Source organism: Lissotriton helveticus (assembly GCF_964261635.1).
Source record: "Lissotriton helveticus chromosome 1_1 unlocalized genomic scaffold, aLisHel1.1 SUPER_1_unloc_13, whole genome shotgun sequence".
Classification (NCBI taxonomy): domain Eukaryota; kingdom Metazoa; phylum Chordata; class Amphibia; order Caudata; family Salamandridae; genus Lissotriton; species Lissotriton helveticus.
In genome coordinates this window covers 158,859-182,328 of record NW_027611652.1, presented here as the reverse complement: position 1 = coordinate 182,328, position 23,470 = coordinate 158,859, and the positions used below count along the sequence as shown (strand labels likewise).

General features: G+C 46.5%; 1 protein-coding gene across 1 annotated transcript in view; it reads left to right on the top strand.

Moving 5' to 3' along the window:
* Nucleotides 1-23,470, top strand: part of LOC144805519 (uncharacterized) — a 138,103-nt gene that overhangs the window by 69,651 nt on the left and 44,982 nt on the right. The window contains exon 3 of the mRNA XM_078672057.1: nucleotides 1,532-1,593. Within this exon, the coding sequence (XP_078528183.1) occupies nucleotides 1,532-1,593 (62 nt within the window). The remainder of the gene's footprint in view (nucleotides 1-1,531; nucleotides 1,594-23,470) is intronic.

Here is a 23,470-nt window from a genome sequence, read left to right as displayed (position 1 = left end):
CACAATCAGTTAATGCTATTCCTTTTTTACTTCTGCATCAATCAAGGCTTTACCTCGTGATACCTAGTCCTTGGAGGAGGTGTGTGCAGCACATTCTACAATTGCAACTCTCTTTGGTAGCAACAGGGCTTGCAATAGCTGTGCTATTAATGCTGCATGCTGTATTTGTTGTCCGGCTGAGGTAAGGAATCCCCTCATAGCCCACAGTGGGCCAAGATCAGGGGCCACTCCAAAAACATATTGGCTGTCCGTGTAAATGTCCACTATTCCTCCTTCATGTTGTTAATCTCGTCCCCTTCCAGTACGTTTGTAGCCGTGCCCACTGTGTAATTATTTTGCAGTGAGCCTGTGTTATTGCTGATGCATGAACCAAGAACAACTAGATCTCCATTGGGGACAGGTGTCTCTTAAATCATGTCGAACATTTGCATACTTATCTTTGGCTAGCACACTTGGACTATTATTTACTAAACACTACCTCTCTATGACCCATTGCTAGGTGAGAAATCAGTAGTGGTGCAATGTGTGGGCAAATTGCCAGAATTATGGAACACATTTGCACCAGCGGAGCTTTCCAACCAGATATGAGAGGGTGAAAAGGTTTATCATTAAGCACATGCATGCAAACATTTCAAAAACAGGAAACCTATTACACTCTGTAGGGCAATGAAGGAAAGAACCTAAAAATTATATTGTCATCCCTGTAAAAGACTTTTAAAAAAAATCCATTTTCTGCAAAAGAAGAATGAAAACATTGTACTAGAGCTTGTCCCAACAGCAAACACTGTTGAAGGTCTGTCACAGTAACACATTTGGGAATCAACCTGTGCCAATCCATTATACCTTCAAACCTATTTGCAATCACCCCTAAAGACTGCACCTCTATACTAAAAGACATATTAAATCTGTCCACATTGTATCCTTAAAACATTACAATACGAAGCACAGTTATTCAATGCACACTGTCCTTCTGTATTTTTCTTATGCTCATATTCTTATTACTAAACCACAGTATATAAATATAAAATTACTACATATTATCCATCCTTTGTAGTCGCTGGTGAATACACTGCATTAGAATGCATTTTTGCACATTCCTCTCACAATCTAAGCCCTTTAGAATGGTATCTTCTGCAAGCCTAAAAATCCAAGAAAATGAAAAACATTAACATACATACACATTCTTTCTTTTAAATACACACATAAAATAGTACTTCTCCTTGTGCCATTTAATTAGGCAAAACCCTTCAAGAACTCACCACACCTAGTGCTATTCTTATATGTGCTTGTGAGGATGGCGGCGTTGTATGTTAGGCGGCGGTCTTTGGAGTGAGATATGGGGAAAACAAGCCAGCTACCTAACCTGACCTAATTGTGTGATCCTGGGCATTTAAATTCCTTTAATACTTTTGCTTTACTATTATCCTGAAAGTGACGCTGTGCAGGGCACTCTAGCTACCTCCCTTCAATAATGTAACTTGACCTTTAAGCAAATGTTTGCCTCCATATCTTAACTTCTCTCTTATTCCAGCACTTAGTCGTCAGAGTAAACAGCACCCTTCTGCTATTCAGGGGCCCAGATAAGACCGGCAGGTATGTGCCCCCCCCAGGCAGCACTTTCACTATCGGGGTGGTGCTTTTTAATTAAGTAGCTATTTGCGCAATATAATGCAATTTTTTGTTCTTTAAAACAGCAAATGTCTCCTGTTGTAAATCACGCTGGGAGATTGGGGTGGGGAACCTGTGGAAGCCATCAATCTGGCCCTTACAATGTCCATTGACAAGAGACGTACCATGAAACAAGACCAGACATAAATCAGACACGTACCAGGAACAAACATCTTTTCACCGACGTTCTTGCATCTGAAAATGAAAATGTTAGGAAACAAACCGTTGCACCAAAACTTATTAAAATGTATATACACAAAATAACACCTCTTCGTTAAGTATTTGCACTCCTTTCCATTCTGCGCTGCGAAGAATAATTTGTTTTTTTTTAACTAGTTCCGGTCATACTCACAGAAAACTGTTGTAGTGTATGGTTTGGTCTTGGCACAATGCCCAGAGCCTGTGGCCAGCCAGGATTGTTATTTCAAAGCCAGTCCAAAAGACTTTTCTTTAACCCTTCAATATATCATAATATCAAAGACCTTGCTGGGCAGAACATTTCTCAGTAACTATTTGTAGGAAGGTGGCTACCTGACTATGGTTACCCCAGATTTTTTGCCTGTGTTTAGCTGGTTTTTTGACTTAGTTGACCTGGTTCCCTGCTAATCAGGGCCCCAGGCCATCTGCTCTCTCTGTAAAATGGATTCCATGTACCCTAGGTACATACCAATTGGAAATGGACTCCTTGTCAGCCCCTGTAGAATGCACTATAGGTGCACAGGGCACAGGAGCCACTAAGGCCTACCAGGGGCTGCAGCATACCTTTTGCCACCCCTGGCTGGTTCTTAAATTGACACAACTGGCTGATCACTCAGCTGGGGTAAGGTGGTGTACACACCCCTTGCTTAGATATAGTATACCTATGTCTAAACCTATATCTGGACACATGTAAACCTGTGAGCCACTCCTATAGACAGGCCTCACCAATCCTGGAGGCTGGGTGCATGGTTTTTATGTGAGATGGAGCTCTAGCATGAGCTGAGCCTGTCTGCAGCCGTCGGGAACAAATCCCTAAGCTGTTTCAGGATAATGCCATACCATATACTATTAAGTGCCTTATAATCCTCGCGGTTATTTAGCAACTCTGGTTTGGCTTTATCAAAACATGTCGTGTAAGGTGTCATACGCTTTGGAATACCATCCCCTCGCCAGTTCTGGCGACGGGGATGGCATTCCACCCCTCTAGAGGGGTAAGACATGTTACTTCACTTTAATGCGGTTGATTTCTCCAAAGGCCTTAAGATCCACAAAATGGATGCCTCTGCCACAGACAAATGTCTGGACCCCTGGAGCTGACCGAAACCCAGTCAAGGGGGTCCTGGACAAAGGGTTTCCTGTCACAGGAGGGTGTCACCGCCCTCCAGACAGGAGATAGTGTATTGTAGCAGGGAGGTTTGAAAGAAACCAGACACTGCCTGGGGCGCACAAGGCTGCCCCTTGCATAATCCGGCCAAACCGGTTCTGGGGCACTCCAGCCCTCGTGCCAGGGCGGCCTGGATCAAAGGAAGGGGGTGTATCCACCCACTTCCTGGGTCCCACCCATAGGAGGGGACCTAGCAGGTAATCACGCCCACCAGATTCGAATAAGAGTGGGAGCAGTGCCAATGCACATCAGATTTCCTGGAAGAAACATTTGAAACGATATTCTGGACCCTTCGCCCTCCATCTCAACGTGGAAGCCCGAAGAATCTCCCTTGTGGTCAAGGAGTGACCACCCTGCAGCAGCAGGCACCATCCAGCCCTCGACGTCTACTTAGTTGCAGTTCCCGCCGGAACTCGAGCGACTGAGATCGACGAGATCAAGCCTGCCCAGCTTCTAACAGCCCGATCCACAGTCCATGCAAAGCTGAGACCCGTGGAGGCGACCGGAAGCGTGGGGCACGCCATCTTGAAGTGACCACGAGACGCTGACCGTGCAGCCCACGAGTGACCCTCGAAGCTGTACACCGGGGTTTGAGAAGCCCCCACCCTGAGCTACTCCTGAGCCGAAGTTCAGCCCTCCACACTCGACGAGTGCTGCGTGGGGCCCTTTGGCACGATTTGGCTCAACGCGTTGGCCCGGTCACTTGCCAGCTGGCTTGTGGTCCCTGTGCCGACGAACTACCGAAGAAGACTCGTGAATCTGGTTGCTCCAGATCCACACCAGCTCCCCTGAAAAGGAGCCCCGACTCTGACCTTCCTGGTCCGAGTGAGAAGCAATCTTCCGATCCTGCGTGGATTGCTCTTACCAAGGCTTGTTTGCTCCAAACCTGAAGCCGACTGCACCGACGGTGAGAGCCTGCGTGGGACAGATCGTGACCTGCTCCTGGACGTCGCAGATGCCCCAGAGCCCACGTGACAGCGGAGAGAAGCTCCTCGACGACCACCTGATTGCGCCCGACATTGCCTGGTTCCGTCCTGGTTCCACCCTGGTCACTGCTGAGTGACCCAGACTCTGTCCCCTCTGCTTTCAGGTACTCTACAACTTGAGTCCACCCTTGGACTCCACCGGACACTTCGTCTTCACCCTGCCTGCAGCCCTTTCAGCTTCAAGCACCAAGAGCCTGCGTGTCAAAACCCGACGCCACTTCGACCCTGTGCACCCACTTCCTGTGGGTGAGGTAACTTTGCTCCGCCGGTGTTCCCACACTGGTGCACACCTCTAGGGTCTGTGTGTTAAGTTTTGTTCCTCTAGGTTCAGCGGAAGTGTCCTTAAACTTTAACTATTTGACTTTTACGCACCATTGGTTAACATTGGTGCATGCGTGCGCTTTCCGCACATCTCCCGAATCCCGAGGGCCATTCCCGACTTCAGCATTGCTTGTCCTGACTGCTCCCAGCGATTCCCTAGGCCCTAGGCCTAACCACTGTTCGAGTGGCCTCTCTTATACCACTTGTTTAGTATATGGTTTGAGTGGCCCCCCGCCCTCATCCATAATTGTGCAACTTGTATGTTTAAACAGTGCTTTTGATTTAACGCTTGTGCCCCTTTATTCATAAAGAATACTGGGGATTGTTTTTAGTAATAAACACATATATTTTTATAATATATACTTGTGTGGTGTCCTTTCATTTGGTATTACAGGATTGTATGTGGTAAAACAGCTCGCTTAACACGACCTCTTAAGTTAAGCCTTTAGGCTGCTTAGTCCATGCTACCCCTAGGATAGCTTGTCTAATAAGGTTGACTTACAACCAGACACCATAAGGGGATTGTTTGGTCAGGTAGTAGGTGGTTCCAGAATTGGAAACATCCCCTACCAGGCCAACTTCTCACATTGGTGAGCAGCGGTGCGGATTTGAGCTTGCTGTTGTTTTACCATTGCAATCTTTATATCAAATTGAAAGATCACATCAAGTACCTCTAGGTACATATAAAATCAAAAGCTTAGCATATTAAGTTCTACTGAACTTAGTAGTTGTAGGTTGAAGGGATTAGCACACCCTGACTACAACTAACTAGCAAGGTACAGTAGGAAAACACTTAGTGTAGGTAAGTGCACCACTTACACCTCACTAGTAACCATGTCTGACACAGGAAAGGCCTCAGGGTCTAGTCCTGTGACAGTTGACCCTACCCAGGCAACTTTTGGATATGACAAACTAACCCGCAGAGACTTGATTGCCTTGTGCAAAGCAAGAGGGTTAAAAAGGGGCAGAAGCCCCACCTGCCTAATCCTGGTAGAAATCCTAGAACAGGATGACTTAGAGAAGGCAAAAGCAGCTTCCCTAGACACAGGGAACCCCCCTGTAGTTGATCCCCCTGAAGAGGAGGATGATGATGACTTGGATGAGGACTCAGAGGTTGAGGACTTAGAAGTACAGGATCAGGGTAGCCAGGTTCCAGTTGGTAGGCTTAGCCAGGCCAACTTGGACCTACTGGGGAATGGAGAGGGCCAGCACCTCCCCAGAACCCAACATGTGATTCTCCCAGGCAACAGAAGAGTGAGATCTCCCTCAGGGGACTCTCATATTTCTAGTGCCTCCAGAGAATCAGAGAGAGGCATGAGTGCTTCTCAGAAAGCTGAGCATAGGGCCAGAATGAGGGCTGTCCAACTCCAAATAGAGAGGGAGGAGGTAGCCTTGGCTCAAGCTAAACTTAGCATGGCCCAAGCTAAACTTGCCTTGGCAAGAGAGAAAAAATTGTGTGGCTTAGATGCCACTGGTGGCAGCAATATTCCTAAAGAGAAACCCAGGTCCTATGATAGTAGAAACCTGACAAAGATTGTGCCCCCCTTCAAAGAAGGGGATGACATCCACAAATGGATGACTGCTCTTGAGAGAGCCTGCATGGTACAGCAGGTTCCTGAGGAACAGTGGGCAGCAATCTTATGGTACTCCTTTTCAGAGAAAGGGAGGGACAAGCTCCTCACTGTCAGACATGAGGATGCAAACAATTACAAAGTCCTGAAGAGTGTTCTGATAGATGGGTTTGGCTTAACCACTGAACAGTACAGGTTCAAGTTCAGAGACACCCAGAAGACACAGACTCAGGACTGGACTGATTTTGTAGATTGTGCTACTAAGGCTCTGGAGGGTTGGCTACATGGCAGCAAAGTACATGACTTTACAGGATTGTATAATTTGATTATGAGGGAGCAGATCCTAAGTAATTGTCAGAACCAGCTCTTACACCAGCACCTGGTAGACTCTGATCTGACCTCTCCCCAAGAATTGGGAAAGAAGGCAGACAAATGGGTCAGAACCAGGATTAGGCCTAAGAATCAGGACAGTAACCAGAAGAAGGAGTCTACCAAGCCTCAAGATAAGGGTGGGGATAAAAGTAAAGAAAAGACTTCCCCAGGGCCCCAAAACTCCAAGGATGGGGGTGGGTCCCAAGACACTTCTTCAACTGAGAAAAAACCCTATTGTTATCCCTGTAAACAGGTGGGGCATTACAAAACAGACAGCTGTTGTCCCAAGAATAACAATAAAGAAAATATACCTCCAAAGCCAGCTTCAACACCTCCTGTTACTGTCAGCAGTAATCCCCCAGGAAGTGGAAGCACACCCAGGAATCTGGGTGGGTTTACTTTTGGAAATCAGGTGGACCCTGGCCTATCCAGGTCCCCATCACCCAATGATCTTGTTTATGAGGCTGGCATGGGGTTTGCCAACTTCTCTGCTTGCCCAAATACTTTGAGCAAGTATAGACAAGAACCCATCATCAATGGTTTAAGAGTTGAAGCTTTTAGAGACACAGGGGCTAGCATCACCATGGTGGCTGATGGCATAGTCCCCTCTAAGCAACTTTTACCTGGTGCCACATACCAGGTAATAAACATTGATGGCATCCAAACAAATCATCCCATGGCAGTAGTAAGTCTCAGCTGGGGAGGTGTCACTGGCCCAAAGAGAGTGGCAGTGTCCCCAAACTTGCCTGTAGACTGTCTACTGGGTAATGATTTAGAAATCTCAGCCTGGGCTGGGGTTGAACAGGAAATCCATTCTAGGATGGTAAATTCCAATGGAAAGGTTAGTGGGGCTGTAATGGCTACAGCCCCAATTCAAGATGTCCTTCCTGAAAAGGTTGGTAGGGCGGAGATACTCCCTGCCCCATCTTTAGCAAAAGCTCTTCCTGAACAGAATAGCAAAGCTGTTATGATAACAGCAGAAACCCAAACTGAGTCTCCTCCTGAAAAGGTTGGTGGGGCTGTGATGGCCACAGCCCAAACTCAAACTGACACGTGTGTTGTGAAACCTGAAATGATGGATAACTCCACACAAACTGAGAGCATGGAGGAGGAAGAGAAATCTCCCCCTCACCAGACTTTAGGACAGGATCAGCCTCCTCAGGGAACTGATCTTACCCCTGATGAAGGAACTGCCCCAGAGGTGGTTGGGCCTAGCCTGACAGAACCTCTGATGTCAGTGGACCCTTCTCAGGTGGGACCCAGTCTGGAGCAGGTAACCTGCCCCTCTCTCCCTTGCCTTAGCCAGCCCAGGGCTGCCGAGGACAAGAAGGACAGTGAGACCCAGAGGGCCCCCTGTCAAATAAAGCACCCCCATCAAAAGATTAGGTGCACCAAAACTAGTAGCCCTAGTAAGGTGAAAACTTTAAAAACTCCTGAGGGAGCCCCCTTAAAAACAGTTAGGGACCTCCCCCAGATGGATTCTGTTGGGCACAGCCAAACCTGGGACCCAAAGGGCCCAAACCTGAACTGTCCCTCCAGCAAGCCAAACAGAGGGACCCAGCCTCCAGCTTTAGGTAGCCAGAGGTTGACCCTGAGAGCACAGTGCAACTCAGTTAAAGAAAGAAAGGCACACATGGTGGAAGATAATTGGAGGAAGCTAAGCCCTAAATTAGTAGAGCCTCACTTCAATACTCCATATCCAAACCAGCCTTTAACTTTGCATAAACACACCCAAGGTAGTGATTCCCTATGGTGGAGACCCTCTAATACCCAAAGGGTGAGGGACTGCTTAGTGGACCATGAGACAGGGGGTACCCATGCTAGTGCAGGTACTTCCTTATATGGCCACTCAGGCAATATAGGCTTACCTGGCCAAGGATAGCCTTATCTCCTTTCGTTTGGGGGGGGGTTATGTAGGAAGGTGGCTACCTGACTATGGTTACCCCAGATTTTTTGCCTGTGTTTAGCTGGTTTTTTGACTTAGTTGACCTGGTTCCCTGCTAATCAGGGCCCCAGGCCATCTGCTCTCTCTGTAAAATGGATTCCATGTACCCTAGGTACATACCAATTGGAAATGGACTCCTTGTCAGCCCCTGTAGAATGCACTATAGGTGCACAGGGCACAGGAGCCACTAAGGCCTACCAGGGGCTGCAGCATACCTTTTGCCACCCCTGGCTGGTTCTTAAATTGACACAACTGGCTGATCACTCAGCTGGGGTAAGGTGGTGTACACACCCCTTGCTTAGATATAGTATACCTATGTCTAAACCTATATCTGGACACATGTAAACCTGTGAGCCACTCCTATAGACAGGCCTCACCAATCCTGGAGGCTGGGTGCATGGTTTTTATGTGAGATGGAGCTCTAGCATGAGCTGAGCCTGTCTGCAGCCGTCGGGAACAAATCCCTAAGCTGTTTCAGGATAATGCCATACCATATACTATTAAGTGCCTTATAATCCTCGCGGTTATTTAGCAACTCTGGTTTGGCTTTATCAAAACATGTCGTGTAAGGTGTCATACGCTTTGGAATACCATCCCCTCGCCAGTTCTGGCGACGGGGATGGCATTCCACCCCTCTAGAGGGGTAAGACATGTTACTTCACTTTAATGCGGTTGATTTCTCCAAAGGCCTTAAGATCCACAAAATGGATGCCTCTGCCACAGACAAATGTCTGGACCCCTGGAGCTGACCGAAACCCAGTCAAGGGGGTCCTGGACAAAGGGTTTCCTGTCACAGGAGGGTGTCACCGCCCTCCAGACAGGAGATAGTGTATTGTAGCAGGGAGGTTTGAAAGAAACCAGACACTGCCTGGGGCGCACAAGGCTGCCCCTTGCATAATCCGGCCAAACCGGTTCTGGGGCACTCCAGCCCTCGTGCCAGGGCGGCCTGGATCAAAGGAAGGGGGTGTATCCACCCACTTCCTGGGTCCCACCCATAGGAGGGGACCTAGCAGGTAATCACGCCCACCAGATTCGAAGAAGAGTGGGAGCAGTGCCAATGCACATCAGATTTCCTGGAAGAAACATTTGAAACGATATTCTGGACCCTTCGCCCTCCATCTCAACGTGGAAGCCCGAAGAATCTCCCTTGTGGTCAAGGAGTGACCACCCTGCAGCAGCAGGCACCATCCAGCCCTCGACATCTACTTAGTTGCAGTTCCCGCCGGAACTCGAGCGACTGAGATCGACGAGATCAAGCCTGCCCAGCTTCTAACAGCCCGATCCACAGTCCATGCAAAGCTGAGACCCGTGGAGGCGACCGGAAGCGTGGGGCACGCCATCTTGAAGTGACCACGAGACGCTGACCGTGCAGCCCACGAGTAACCCTCGAAGCTGTACACCGGGGTTTGAGAAGCCCCCACCCTGAGCTACTCCTGAGCCGAAGTTCAGCCCTCCACACTCGACGAGTGCTGCGTGGGGCCCTTTGGCACGATTTGGCTCAACGCGTTGGCCCGGTCACTTGCCAGCTGGCTTGTGGTCCCTGTGCCGACGAACTACCGAAGAAGACTCGTGAATCTGGTTGCTCCAGATCCACACCAGCTCCCCTGAAAAGGAGCCCCGACTCTGACCTTCCTGGTCCGAGTGAGAAGCAATCTTCCGATCCTGCGTGGATTGCTCTTACCAAGGCTTGTTTGCTCCAAACCTGAAGCCGACTGCACCGACGGTGAGAGCCTGCGTGGGACAGATCGTGACCTGCTCCTGGACGTCGCAGATGCCCCAGAGCCCACGTGACAGCGGAGAGAAGCTCCTCGACGACCACCTGATTGCGCCCGACATTGCCTGGTTCCGTCCTGGTTCCACCCTGGTCACTGCTGAGTGACCCAGACTCTGTCCCCTCTGCTTTCAGGTACTCTACAACTTGAGTCCACCCTTGGACTCCACCGGACACTTCGTCTTCACCCTGCCTGCAGCCCTTTCAGCTTCAAGCACCAAGAGCCTGCGTGTCAAAACCCGACGCCACTTCGACCCTGTGCACCCACTTCCTGTGGGTGAGGTAACTTTGCTCCGCCGGTGTTCCCACACTGGTGCACACCTCTAGGGTCTGTGTGTTAAGTTTTGTTCCTCTAGGTTCAGCGGAAGTGTCCTTAAACTTTAACTATTTGACTTTTACGCACCATTGGTTAACATTGGTGCATGCGTGCGCTTTCCGCACATCTCCCGAATCCCGAGGGCCATTCCCGACTTCAGCATTGCTTGTCCTGACTGCTCCCAGCGATTCCCTAGGCCCTAGGCCTAACCACTGTTCGAGTGGCCTCTCTTATACCACTTGTTTAGTATATGGTTTGAGTGGCCCCCCGCCCTCATCCATAATTGTGCAACTTGTATGTTTAAACAGTGCTTTTGATTTAACGCTTGTGCCCCTTTATTCATAAAGAATACTGGGGATTGTTTTTAGTAATAAACACATATATTTTTATAATATATACTTGTGTGGTGTCCTTTCATTTGGTATTACAGGATTGTATGTGGTAAAACAGCTCGCTTAACACGACCTCTTAAGTTAAGCCTTTAGGCTGCTTAGTCCATGCTACCCCTAGGATAGCTTGTCTAATAAGGTTGACTTACAACCAGACACCATAAGGGGATTGTTTGGTCAGGTAGTAGGTGGTTCCAGAATTGGAAACATCCCCTACCAGGCCAACTTCTCACACTATTGTTTTTCACCCTTGTTACTCTACAAAATTATCAGGGGTGCGAAGTGTCTCAGGAGAGGTCAGGTCTCCTCAAGCGGTTTGAAACACACTTCCCAGTGTATTTTCGTGCCTTTCATGCTTGAAATGAGATGTGGCCAGCTCCAAGCGCGTTAATTGAGAGACTATAACTGCTGTTTTTAAATCTAGTGGTCCTGGAACAATGGGCGCAGTTAGTGTGCATTCCACTCCACCTATTTGTCTCCCTTCCTGTCTCATTAGTTCTGTGTACCCTCTTCTTTGTTCTTCTCGTAATTTCGGAAAGTCTTTGGTAAAGGACATGAGATCTGCTCTGAACCATGGGACGTGAACATATGCCACTTTATTTTCTTTCTCCCCATGTGGAGGGGGCACATTTCACAGGGGCATTGTCAACGCGGGTGTTGTTGGCACTTGGAAAGGAATCTGTGAAAGTAAATTTAGCTACATCCCAACTATTATCTGGCGAGAGGGGGGGCTGTTCTTGTATTCCGGCTTTTCTTAGGGCCGTGGCTTGCAGCTCATACGCACCGTGGGCCTCAGTACCGTTGCCCATTAATTCTGCACGTGCTAGCGAGAGCACGGTATCCTGGTATGATCTGGAGTTAGTGTCTCTTTTTCTGTGCATAATTTTAACTGCAAATCTATGTCAATGTCACATCGGGTAGATAGCGGATCTAAATAGGGACCAGAAAAACTCGTAAGAAAGAAATGGCACAAATTCAAGAGAGCCGAAGTCTCTCATACGTTGTGAAAAGAACACTAAACAAAATCAAGACACAAGTAAAAAAAATACCTATATATGAGATAAACAAAGGCATATAGATCGGATCTTAAATACAGGCTATTAAGGATAAATATGAGTAAAGATGGAACCGGGTAGTCCCAATTGGATCTGAGGGGAAACGCCTCGAAGATAAACTACAATAGAAGCATACCCAAAAAAAGGGGAAGAACAAGGATAAAGCATGATGGAAAATTCTGTGCTGGTGTACAGAAAACAAAAATGTCCCATAACTGTATAGCCCATATAAGTTATTGAGATGAAATAAAAGGAAATGGAACATGTCTTACCATGGATCGTCGGCAGACAAAGTTAGGCGAATCCTGAAATGCATCCTAAGACATGAATGAGTGTCAGTGTAGGTATCCGTCTCCCGTTCAGGCTTTCACCAGCAGGTTACTTACATTTCTATTGCGTCTAAAGGCAAATGTAGGTCGTGTCAATTTGGTATCTTCACTGCTGATGCTGAGAAGGTGCCATTGGGAGATGATAGTTTGCCTGATCTTATGGTCAAATTTGGAGTGTCGGGTGACACATACCAGTTTGTCTTCCGTCTGTCTCTGTTCGGCTCAAACACGCTTTCTCTATCAAAGTGTCTGGCCCTTTTAAAGGCATCTCAGACTATATTCTTAGGATAACCTCTCTCAAGACGTTTAGCACTAAGATTTATCGCGTTCACCCACAAACTTTTCAATATAACCATTAAGGGTGTTGGTCTTTCTCCTGGCTGCTTTGGCCATCAAGCTCCCCACTTTCGAATCAAGCTTCTATTTGGACATCATCCTTTAGAATGTGGCACCCCTCATGGAAATACTATAATGACTCACTCCATTTTAGTCTATATTGGGCTGCTTAAAATACGGTAGAAACTGAGTTTTAAATATACCAAAGGAAGAAAAATAAACTAACAGAAGAATGCTTACCCCCCCAGGCCCACCCCCGAGTGGTCAGTATTAGAGGAGTGGGCAAGCCTCACTTGGCCGCAGATGGGGCAGCCCGTGCACGCCCGCTCGTGTTCCGTGCTGCAACAGTCTCCTTGCGCTTTAGCAGGTCGGGAGGCAAACCCCTCCTCCTTCTCCCATTGTAACATGAGAGCGGGGGGGCGAGTCCCCCCCAAACAGGCACCAACAGCAGACCTAGCATGTCCTTTTAGAAGACCCCTCACTCACCAACCTAGTTGGTGACATGCTTCATCATTGGGGTCCCACCCCGCAGGCCGAGTGCCAGCAGGGTGTGCTTCGACACCTGACTACAGTGGAGCGGGTATTTTTTTTTTTTTATATGTGCAGTGTTATATAAGGTGAAAAGTGATTTAAAAAGGGGCCAATGCTACTCATTTCAAGACTTTATTCCTGAGTGATTGGGCACCCTACAGGCAAACTGTGACACCTATGTCTAATTAGGTAGACTCCGGTGTTCAAGACGTGTAGTGTTTTAAAATAGCGACGTGTGCTATGTGTTTTAAAATAAAGGTCTACATGTTTCAACCATCTTGTTAATGTGGGTTTTCGTCAGGACCAATGTGTGTGACCTGGGTGGTACACACACGCTAAGGTGCGCCATGTCCAAGATCACGAAAACTGGAACCACAAACTTGTGGCCCTTTACAAAAAACGAGCTGTCTTCTCCCCATTCTGGAAGAAAAAAACCTGTGTAAAAAAATGTGGGAAAAGGGGATGGGATCACATAGACAGTAGACAAACCTTATTTGTACATAAAACATATATAAAGTGCTCCCACTGGCAGTGTCCGGGAAACTAAATCTGTGACATAAGTGCCAGTCGTCATTATGGTGGCGTGACAAGACTCAATAGCGTTATTCTTGGAGCCATCTAGGTGGTGCTCAGAAAGAACCATGCACCTGTAGTAGGCCCCCTGCGGGTTCGTTGACCCCTCGTCTGGTGTTAAAAACAGGGTTTTAGAATAAGCGGGAGATCGCCTCAGCGGGTGCTCTTTGAAGTCGTGGTGACAACGAATGCCCGTGATGACTGTAATGATATAAAAAGCACACGTGTCTCACAAACACACAGGACTCGCCACATCCTTCAATCCTAAGGATCGGATTACACATTGTTAATGTCAAATGTAGCGTTCGGTACCTAGGTACCTTTAAAACTAGCAATGCCTTACTCAGAAAGCAGCGATTATCCGCTTCATGTGCGTCCGTGTTCCAAGAGCCGTGTGCTCACGTAACCTGTTAGGTAAAAAAAGGGTATGAACACGGAAAAAGTCCTGGAGCGTATCAGCAAATTTCGAAATATGGGACTTACTTGTGGCTTCTGCTCTGTACTCAGGTAACCTACTTGGTTCCTATCTTGGTATGCCCCGTTGTAGTAACCAGCCGCCCTTGCCCGCGCCGGTAATATACTGAAGCTCCTCGCTTCCTGGAGTGGGCGTGGTTAGGCTTTAGAATTGGGAGAATCGGACTGTTACAAACATTAAATGGAACTTCAACCACCCCCGCTTCAATGAGATCTTGTACAATTCGTGTAAGTGCTTCCTCACCTTCCTGTGAAATTCTATACTGAGGCAAACGTGGCAACACGGCTCCCTCCTTTACACTAATATGCACCGGAGGAATAACCATCTGACCCACATCAGTATCTGAAGTAGCCCACAAAGTTGTAGGTAGGGAGGCTAATGCAGTATCCTCTTTAATAATGCAAACTCTGTCTGTCACTGAATGATTATCGTTTAATATCACGCGTACTCCTTCAGGGGAACATCTTATTGTGGCTCTGAGATACTTGAGTATATCAAGACCCACAATATTGTCTGGTGTGTTTGGGGAAAGCAATAATGGACAACGTGAAGTAAACTTATCAACATGGAATGCAAGTGGTTGTGACAATGGGCTAAGGGAAGATGCTCCATCGAACCCTATCGATGTGATCGTTAAGTCAGACAGAGGAGCCCTCGGAACCAATTTTTTAGACAGGGTGCTACGAGTAGCTCCTGTATCAACCAGAAACTGATCAGTAGAACCCAAAACATGTGCTGTAACATAAGGACCCCTCTGATCTACCGGAACTTCAACTGATTCCTTACCCCATCCTACGCAATCCTATGCATAAGCAGAATCATGTAAATCAGGCAGCACATAATCAGACATTTGATATTGATTACGCCGATCAAAAGTGTTGAACCATTAGAATCAAACCTAGCACGATCGTTCGTATTACCCCTGGGACCTGAAGATCCCGCTCGATTTCTCATTAGTCCTCGACCACGAACATAACATTGTGCGCGCAACAATGGACACTCATCAGCCAAATGGCCAAATTTTCTACAGTACGCACATTGATCAACAGTCAAATTCGAAAGGGTATATGAAGAACCATAGAATCCTCGTCCGCCTCTATCATTACCTCTAGGAGGCGGACCATAAACCTGGGATAACATAACCTTTGTTTTCAATTCTTTAGACTTTTTATCCTCACTACCCTTCGATTCTAATTCCTGACGCTCGTAATATTGAGCCATCGTCAGGAGGGATGCCGGAGACGATGTAGTCCAAGACTTAGTTAGTATTGCAGCAGGGAGATCTAAAATCAACTGACATGGCTTTTTCGCTGGTTTCCTTTCCTTGTCTTCTGTCTCAATATCTTCCCATTTCGCCCCATAAGCTGCATGATCATCAACTTTACCTATGGATCTCCACATATCGGGAGGTAATATTAGCCCGAAAAATAAATCAGTATCAGCTAACGTCATGGTGCAAGAATTTATGGCTCCCTAACTTCCTCATAAAAGGCAGCAGGATTTTTCCGCGGATCAGGCAATGCAGCTTTTAATGCCATAACATCTGCCCTATTCCATGGAGTATACACTGAATTATAAATAAAATATCCCTTAGCAACAGTGGAAAACTTATCGTCACTGGTACCCGCTCCTTTAGGAGGAACATATAAAGGCGCTTCCTCTTGCATAGGTTTTGCATGCACTATTGTGGTCTTATCTGTTCCATTTTTTTTTTTTTTTTTTGAGAGTACGTGTATACATAACACAAAACAATATACATTTGTTTCCAGATTTGAACATACAATATACCAAAAAGTAGCAAGCCTAGACAAATTGTGAACATGTATAAATAAAACATGGAATCCACGGGGAGAAGAACTTTCATAGTTAAGTCATTTTAAATCCTAACCGATTCTTATATTCAGTATCACTGGTGGCGTCACACTAGAATGAAAAAGATTATAGAGAAAAAAAAAAAAAGACTAAAGAGAAGAAGAAAAAACACCATTAACTCTCGTTCCCCTGACCTCTCATCCTTATAGTTCTCCATCTGGCCACTGGTGCCCACAACCGTAACCCCATCTGTCTTGTTTTTAAACCCTTATGCTCATATAGAGCACCCTCGATGTTGTGGATGCCCAACAGCCTACATATCCACATTTGAAATGTTGGGGCCTCTAAATCTTTCCAGGCAGCTGTTATTAATATCCGGAATACTGATACTGCTATAAAGATTAAAGCTTCCTCCTCAATCCTTAATTTTAAATTGATATCGCATCCAAAAATATATAGGGTTGGGGATAGAGTTATTTTGACTTCCAGGAGCCCCTCCAAGAAAGCCATTATCTCAGTTTTAATAGGGTTTAGTTTCTCGCAGCCATAGAACATATGAACAATATCTGCAGGACCTTTGCCACATCTGGGGCAGTCACTATCAGCCCTCATCCCCCACTCAAACAGCTTGGATGGGGTATAATACAAATTAAATAGGGTTTTAAAATGTTGAGCTCTAAGGTTGGAGGAGCGCAGAAATCTCTTATCAAAAGTAAGAGCTCTATCCAAATCAATCTCTGGATCCTCCAATTTTTCAGCCCAGGCTGCCTCGGTCTTAAGCATGTCCTCTGGAGAGCTTTCCATAAGGATTTTATAGAATCCATTAATTTTTCGCCCACCTCCCTTCAGATAATCCAGTAAATTACTCCTTTTCCCCAAAGTAATTCGTGGTCTTACTGATCTAATTGTATTTACCACCTGAAGATATTTATATTCTTGCCCTTCCTGTAATGTATATCGCAGCCTTAAATCGGACAATGATCTGCATGCATCCTTCACCATTATTTGCCCAAGTGTTACAATGCCTTGCTGCTCCCAATGTCTCCAGGATCCATCCATGCACAGGTTTGGGAAGAGACCAGAGTTGCATAAAGGAGTTTGGTGGTTATACCTAGGAATACCCATTACTTTCTGCACAGATGCCCAGACCCCGGCTATACCTTCAAGTATTTTGTACCGTGATTTCTTATAATACCTTCTTTCCGTTTTTCTCAAAAGTATCCCAAATGCTTGATCACCCAATGTCAGTTGAAATATCGATGGAATATCATCAGGGCCCCCTCCCTGAGTCGCCCTCTCCTGATCGAAGAGGATTGCCATTTCTGTAAGGAGGCAGGACCAGTGGTAATTCCTGATATTAGGCATACCTAAACCTCCCCTTTCCTGAGGTAAAGACATATACTTGTTTGATCTTCTAATCTTGCCATATTGCCACAGGAATTTCACAAAGATTGCTTCAATTTCCTTTATTAATTTATCTTCCAATTTAAATGGGATATATCTAAGTTTATACAGAATCTTGGGAAACATAGTCATTTTAATGACGTTAGCCCTGCCTATTATTGATAAATGAAGTGTATTCAATCTCCTTAGCTCTTGTTCCATTGATTTCAAGAGGGGTGTAAAATTATCTCCAATTATGTTCCCTGGTTGTGAATTAAGTGTTATACCAAGATACACCACCGAATTGACATACCTAGCATCTTTTTTAGTTATATTCTTAGAACACAGAATTTGGGTCTTAGCTTCGTTCAGTCGATATCCTGAGAATTTCCCAAACAAATTTGTCATGCTCACGATTTCCCTCATAGCAGATTCCGGATCGTTCGTAATAACGGCTAGGTCATCTGCATATGCAAGCAATTTTGTTTGAAATCCTTTTATAATTACTGGTTGTATCGCCATGTTGGATAATATCTGTATAATTAATGGGTCTATATACAGGGCAAATAGGATAGGAGAGCAGGGGCAACCCTGCCGAGTGCCTCTCGTTATATTAATTTTCCCAGAACTCCCACCCATCAACTGAATCTTGGCTGAGGGAGTAGAATACATTGCCTGCAAGGCCTGTCGGAACCTTGGTCCAAACCCCCTCTCCTCTAACACCTTCCATAAGAAAGACCACCTCACCCGGTCAAATGCTTTTTCTGCGTTTAGGAGGACCATCGCGGCCCCCTCCCCCCCGGCAAATATGGTAATCGCTCTTTTAATATGATTCGTCGTGCCTCTTCCTGGGATGAACCCATGCTGCCAGGGTGAGACCAGGGTCGCGATGATCCTCCCAAGACGAGTAGCCAATATCTTGGCAAACAGCTTATTATCAGCATTGACCAGGGAGATAGGCCTGTAAGACCCTGGATTTTCTTTGGGCTTACCCTTTTTGTGGAACACCACAATATTGGTGCTCTTCCATGACTCGGGTATCTTGCCAGTGATCATAATCCCGTTAAATAAGTCTAAGAGAAGAGGGGATATTTCCTCCCGCAAGCATTTATATATTTCAAGTGGTAACCCATCCAGGCCCACTGCCTTTCCTGCTGCCAGACCTTGCAGTCCTCCTATTACCTCCTCGATGGTAATAACCTGTTCCAACTCCTCCCTCTCCTGCTGACCCAATTTTTGACCTATACTTTCCCAGCTGTTAATTGGGGTATCTGTCACCACCTCCTCCTGGTATAGATCTTGATAGAACCTTCTGAAAACCTCCAAAATTTCGGCAGGCTCCTCATATACTCTCCCTTGTTCCTCTATTTTTGTAATTATATTTTTTGACGTAACTTGTTTGATAAGCAACGCTAATGCCCTTCCAGCCTGTTCCCCTGTCTCATACAGCCTGGTTCTGTTTGTATGATATTCCGGGCGGATTTTTTGGCCAGTTGAGTCTGTAATCCCGCTTTTATAGCATTAATCCTCTCAAGAGTTTCCAGTCCTTGCCGCCCCTGACATATATCCCTTTGGTGCTGCCTTTCAGCATTACTCAAACTTTCCAGTAATAGCTCCCTTTCCAACTTGGTTCTTTTCCATTGTCTAGTAGGGTAGCTAATAGTTTCCCCTCTTAACCCAGCCTTATAAGTGTCCCAGACTACCCCCCGGGAAGCACTATATCTGTTGGCATAAAAAAAAGCCTTTGACCAGTTTCTAATATGTTCAATATAGACGCTATCAGTTAATAATTTCCTATCGAAAGTCCATGGTCTTGGTCCTTTTGTAGGTCGATTAACATCCATATCATTGGGAGTTTATTGATTTTGACCTTATTTATTTCTGTGGCTGAAACAAAGAAGTAGTCTAATTTACAATATTTGTTAAAAGGATGTGAAAAGTAAGTAAACCCAGTGTCCAATGGTTCCTTATTGCCCCAAACATCTCTTAGCCCATGAGATAGCAGCAACGCGGATATGGCTCTATATATACCTGGGTTTACGTCCAGTATATGGGACATCGTTAATAAAGTCTGCCGAAATATTGCAGTCTCCACAGACTATTAATGGAGCTGGCCAGTCTATCAGTTCTTTCTCGATAGAATCAAAAATGCCAGGATCATCCAAGTTGGCTCCATAAATTGAACAGATAGTACAACCCAGGTTCAGTTCACATATAGCCCACCTACCGAGGGCATCTGCCTTACAGCGCTTAGCTCCACCGAGGCCCACCTTCCCAATAATAGCCACACCCCTTGTGGTAGACGTTTGAGAGGAACAAGACAGGATCTCAAACCCTTTTAACTTAAGCCAGTGCTTATTCTTCCATGGCAGATGAGTCTCTTGTATTGCCAAAATATCTATATCTATTACTTTAAGGTATTCCTCAAATCTGAGCCTCTTTTTCCAGTCGTTCAAACCGTTAATGTTTATGGAGCCAATCTTGAGTTTAGGCATTTTCCTGCACCATCCCTTCCCAGCTTCTCAAACAACAAAATAACTTTTTTGAAATAAAATTGCAACATTTCTTCATTTGTCCTTTTCGAATTGAATTTATATGTATATTAGTAACACGTGCTCTCTTTTCTTTTTTGTTTACTCCCACACCCCCCAAGGCTCCCCCCACCCACTATGCACATGCACCCCGCCCCCCTCCCTTACTGGCCCCCTGGCCACACACCCACCTCTGTGAGGTGCTCAGACTAAGTCTGTGCATAGGATGGGAGCAGCGTTGCAGCGAGGACTCCATTCATACCGCTTAGTAGCCTAAATGGGTTTGACCACAGACCTCATATTTCCTAAATCCAGATACAAATCAGCTTAGTATAAAGAGATACCTCGGTTGACAATTCACTTCATTGCCTAAACCTTGAGGGCATCCTTACGATACCTACATCCTTTAGTATGCGTTCACAAATACCAACTCATTTCGTTTCTAGGTTCCTACTAATACATACTAATAGCTGTCAGTCTACCCCCCCCAACACCATACTGCAGAGGAAATGAATCCGCAGGCTGAAATCTATATAGAGTTTAAAAATTCTTTAGCCTTAATTTCTGATGGGAAATATAAGGTCTTTCCATGATGAATTATCTTGAGTTGGGCTGGGTTAATAAGATAGACTTGAACTTTTTTGTCCTGAAAAGGTTTGATCAATTGTCGTAGCCTCCATCGCCTTTCCACCGTCACATGGCAGAAGTCGGGTCTGACAAAAAATGAAAACCCCTCAAATGTTCTCTTGGCGTCTGGTCTAGCCTTCTCTGCTATAGACTGGCGCAAAAGGAAATTCCCCAGGAAAATCAAAATTGCCCTAGGTTTATCTCCTTCCCTGAAATTTCGATTCCTCTTAAACGGGGTTCTGTGTGCTCGCTGAACCTCTGAATCCCAGCACCAGCTCTCCAATTCGGGAAATACTTTAGCAAATACTTTCACAATGAAGGCTCTCGCGTCCCCCCCCTCCAAACCTTCCGGAACTCCCAGGACCATAAGATTATTTCTCCTAAGCCTATTCTCAAGGTCCTCGAGCTTCCACTGTATGTCCTCAGCTTGTGCCTCATATGATTCCACCTTACTGGTGGCAGCAGCAGATTCAGCCTCAGTGGAAACTACTCTTTCTTCAAGATTTGAGACTCTGTCGTCCACTGTCACGCATGCCTTTGAAAGTTTCCTCACGACAGTCTTAATCTTCCTCATGGCCGCTTGGGATTTACGGTTGTCCTGCCTGGTCTCTTCCCGATGCGCAATTATTTCCTGGTGGATTGCCTCCAACATGGAGCGTTGGGTGGATTCGAAATCCTGAGTTTGGTTCGGTGACTCCTGAAGCAAAGTAGTGGGTGAGTGATCCCAAGTTAACCCCCTTTGTTCGTTTTTTTTGGAGGAGACTCCTGGTTTCACTGTAGTTGTAGGGGTAACCTCCTCTGGATCAGTGTCTGACTCTAAATTACTGCCGTCTATATCTGAGCTGTTTCCCCCCTCATCTTCTGACCAATCTGCCTCTTTGGCCACCGAATGGAAACACTCACTAGAAGTCTTCTCACTTTCAGTGTTACTCGTTGCCTCCAACCGCTCAGTAGGAGTGTTGGCATCGAGCGCGGTGTTAGCTATAGGAGGAATAACCTCAATTCCCTCTTGCCTTTTGCTGATGCTGCTTTCCATGGCCTTTTGTTGTTCCATCACTATTACCTGATCTGAGCCAGGAATAACCATAGGAATGACTACTTGCGTGTTACTTTTATCTGGAGTAAGTTCTGTGGGCAGGTCAAACGGGCCTCCCGCTAAAGCCTTTATTGCATCTATGACAATAGCATCCGTGATGATGTCAGCCTGAGTGCTAGCTTTGTTAGAATGGACATCAGGAGGCGTCTCAGATGCGCCCGCGACCTCAGTCATTGTTGCCTTTGTTGTTTTTAAGCCAGGGGGACCCGTTGCACCAGACCCATTAATACATTCCTAATTTATTGCTCTGGCTTCCTTGCCCTCATGAACGTCTTGGGCGCTCTGCATTATATTCCCCCCAGGTGCCTCAGATACATCAGCTGCAGCTATTGCTGTGTCTCTTGGTCTTACTTCCTTGCCCTCAGGGTTGTCTTGTGTGCCCTGCAATGTCTTGCCCCCAGGCACTCCCCCCAGTACTTCAAGTGCATCAGTCACTGCTATATCCAAGTCAGCAGACAGTTTCCCCCCTTTCTCCTTACCGCCTCGGAGCATCTCTACTATGCTGATGTTTGCGGTAATGGCGGTGTTCTGGCGAGTCCTGGCTGTCGCGGACTTGGTCTCCTTCTCCTTCACTGGGGGTTGAGCTCGCCCTGGTGTTGAGCCTTTTGATATCACTACCGGCTCTTGAGCCCGTCCAGCGCTGCCGTCAATAATTTCCGTGGTTCCGCCTGTATTTTCACCCGCATTCTTCTTCCTGGAGGTCTTCCCGGCGGTATTAGCTTTGGGAGCCATTTCACTGCAACGGTATACCGCCCTGAAGCAGAGCGCCTTCACCCTTCTGTTTCTTGCAGACCGGCACGGCGTCCCTCTTCCACCGAGGACGACCGTGCATACACTGGATTCGCTCCGCCCACTGCCTCCGTACACTCCGCAGGCAACTCCGCAGACAGCCAACTCCGGCTCTGACTCCAGGCAGAGCACAGCACCCGTCGCCGCAAGCCGTCGGAGCACAGCGGGAGTCAGCAACAGCCGGTAAGCCAGCATCTATTCTCCGTCAGTGCAGGGGATTAATTACGCGGTAAATCCGATCTCTAGAGGAGCTCCATCAAAAGACCCGTGTCCTCGCTCCCACTCCGCTGCTGCTCAGCCACACAGTGTGGTCTTATCTGTTCCAAAGATAGATGATTGTTTCCCGTCGACCGAGCCCGTCCGTCCATCTGCTTTCTCTTTCTGTTTCTTTTTCCGTAGACTGAGCGCCTCAGTTCGTAGTGCAAACAGCCGTCTGATCGCATCAGGCACCTGGGGGGGGGGAGTAAAGAGACCTTTACGCAATTGCTTACAATCGGCTGCTACATCATCAGGTTCGAGAATATCGGAGACTTTACGGAACATGTCAACAACTTCATCTGCAAAATGCTCAGTAAAATATATTTGCTCTCTGTCCTGCCACCCTTGCAAACTTTGTAAAATACTAGAAAGAGTAACAGTATCATGAAGTGCCAGATGGGCGATCTTCCTAAGCTCAGCCATACGCTCCATTGGCATCATGTAGCGAGTCTCTGGTGGTCTCGTTTTATCCGACCCGGAATCCTCATCTTCGCCAGATGGAGCAGACGGAACGGCATACGGAAGCGGAGGACGATCTAATAACAAAAAATCATCTTGCGGTTTATTAAGGACAGGATAAAGAGGTTGCCGAACAGCATATTGGCCAGATATCTGTAATCTGCGTTCCTTCTCCTGTCTCTCCTCCTATTCTTTCACTTCTTTCTTTCTCAACTCTTGCGCTTTTTCATGCACACTCTTCCATTGTTCTTTCTCAATCAGCGCTTGCTCACGTCTCTCACGCTCACGTACTTCTTTCACCCACATATGCATGCATTCAAACATATCTTGTCTGGATCTCCGCTCAAACATATACTGCTCCTCATACTCAATCTTACGCATATCAAATGACCCATACATTGGCCAGCGTAACTCAGGATCCTTTTTCGTGTATTTCCTCCATAATGTGCTGTACATTATAGAAGAAAGACCATGTTTTATATACATTTCTCTATTAGGCGTCCCCTCTGGGGGA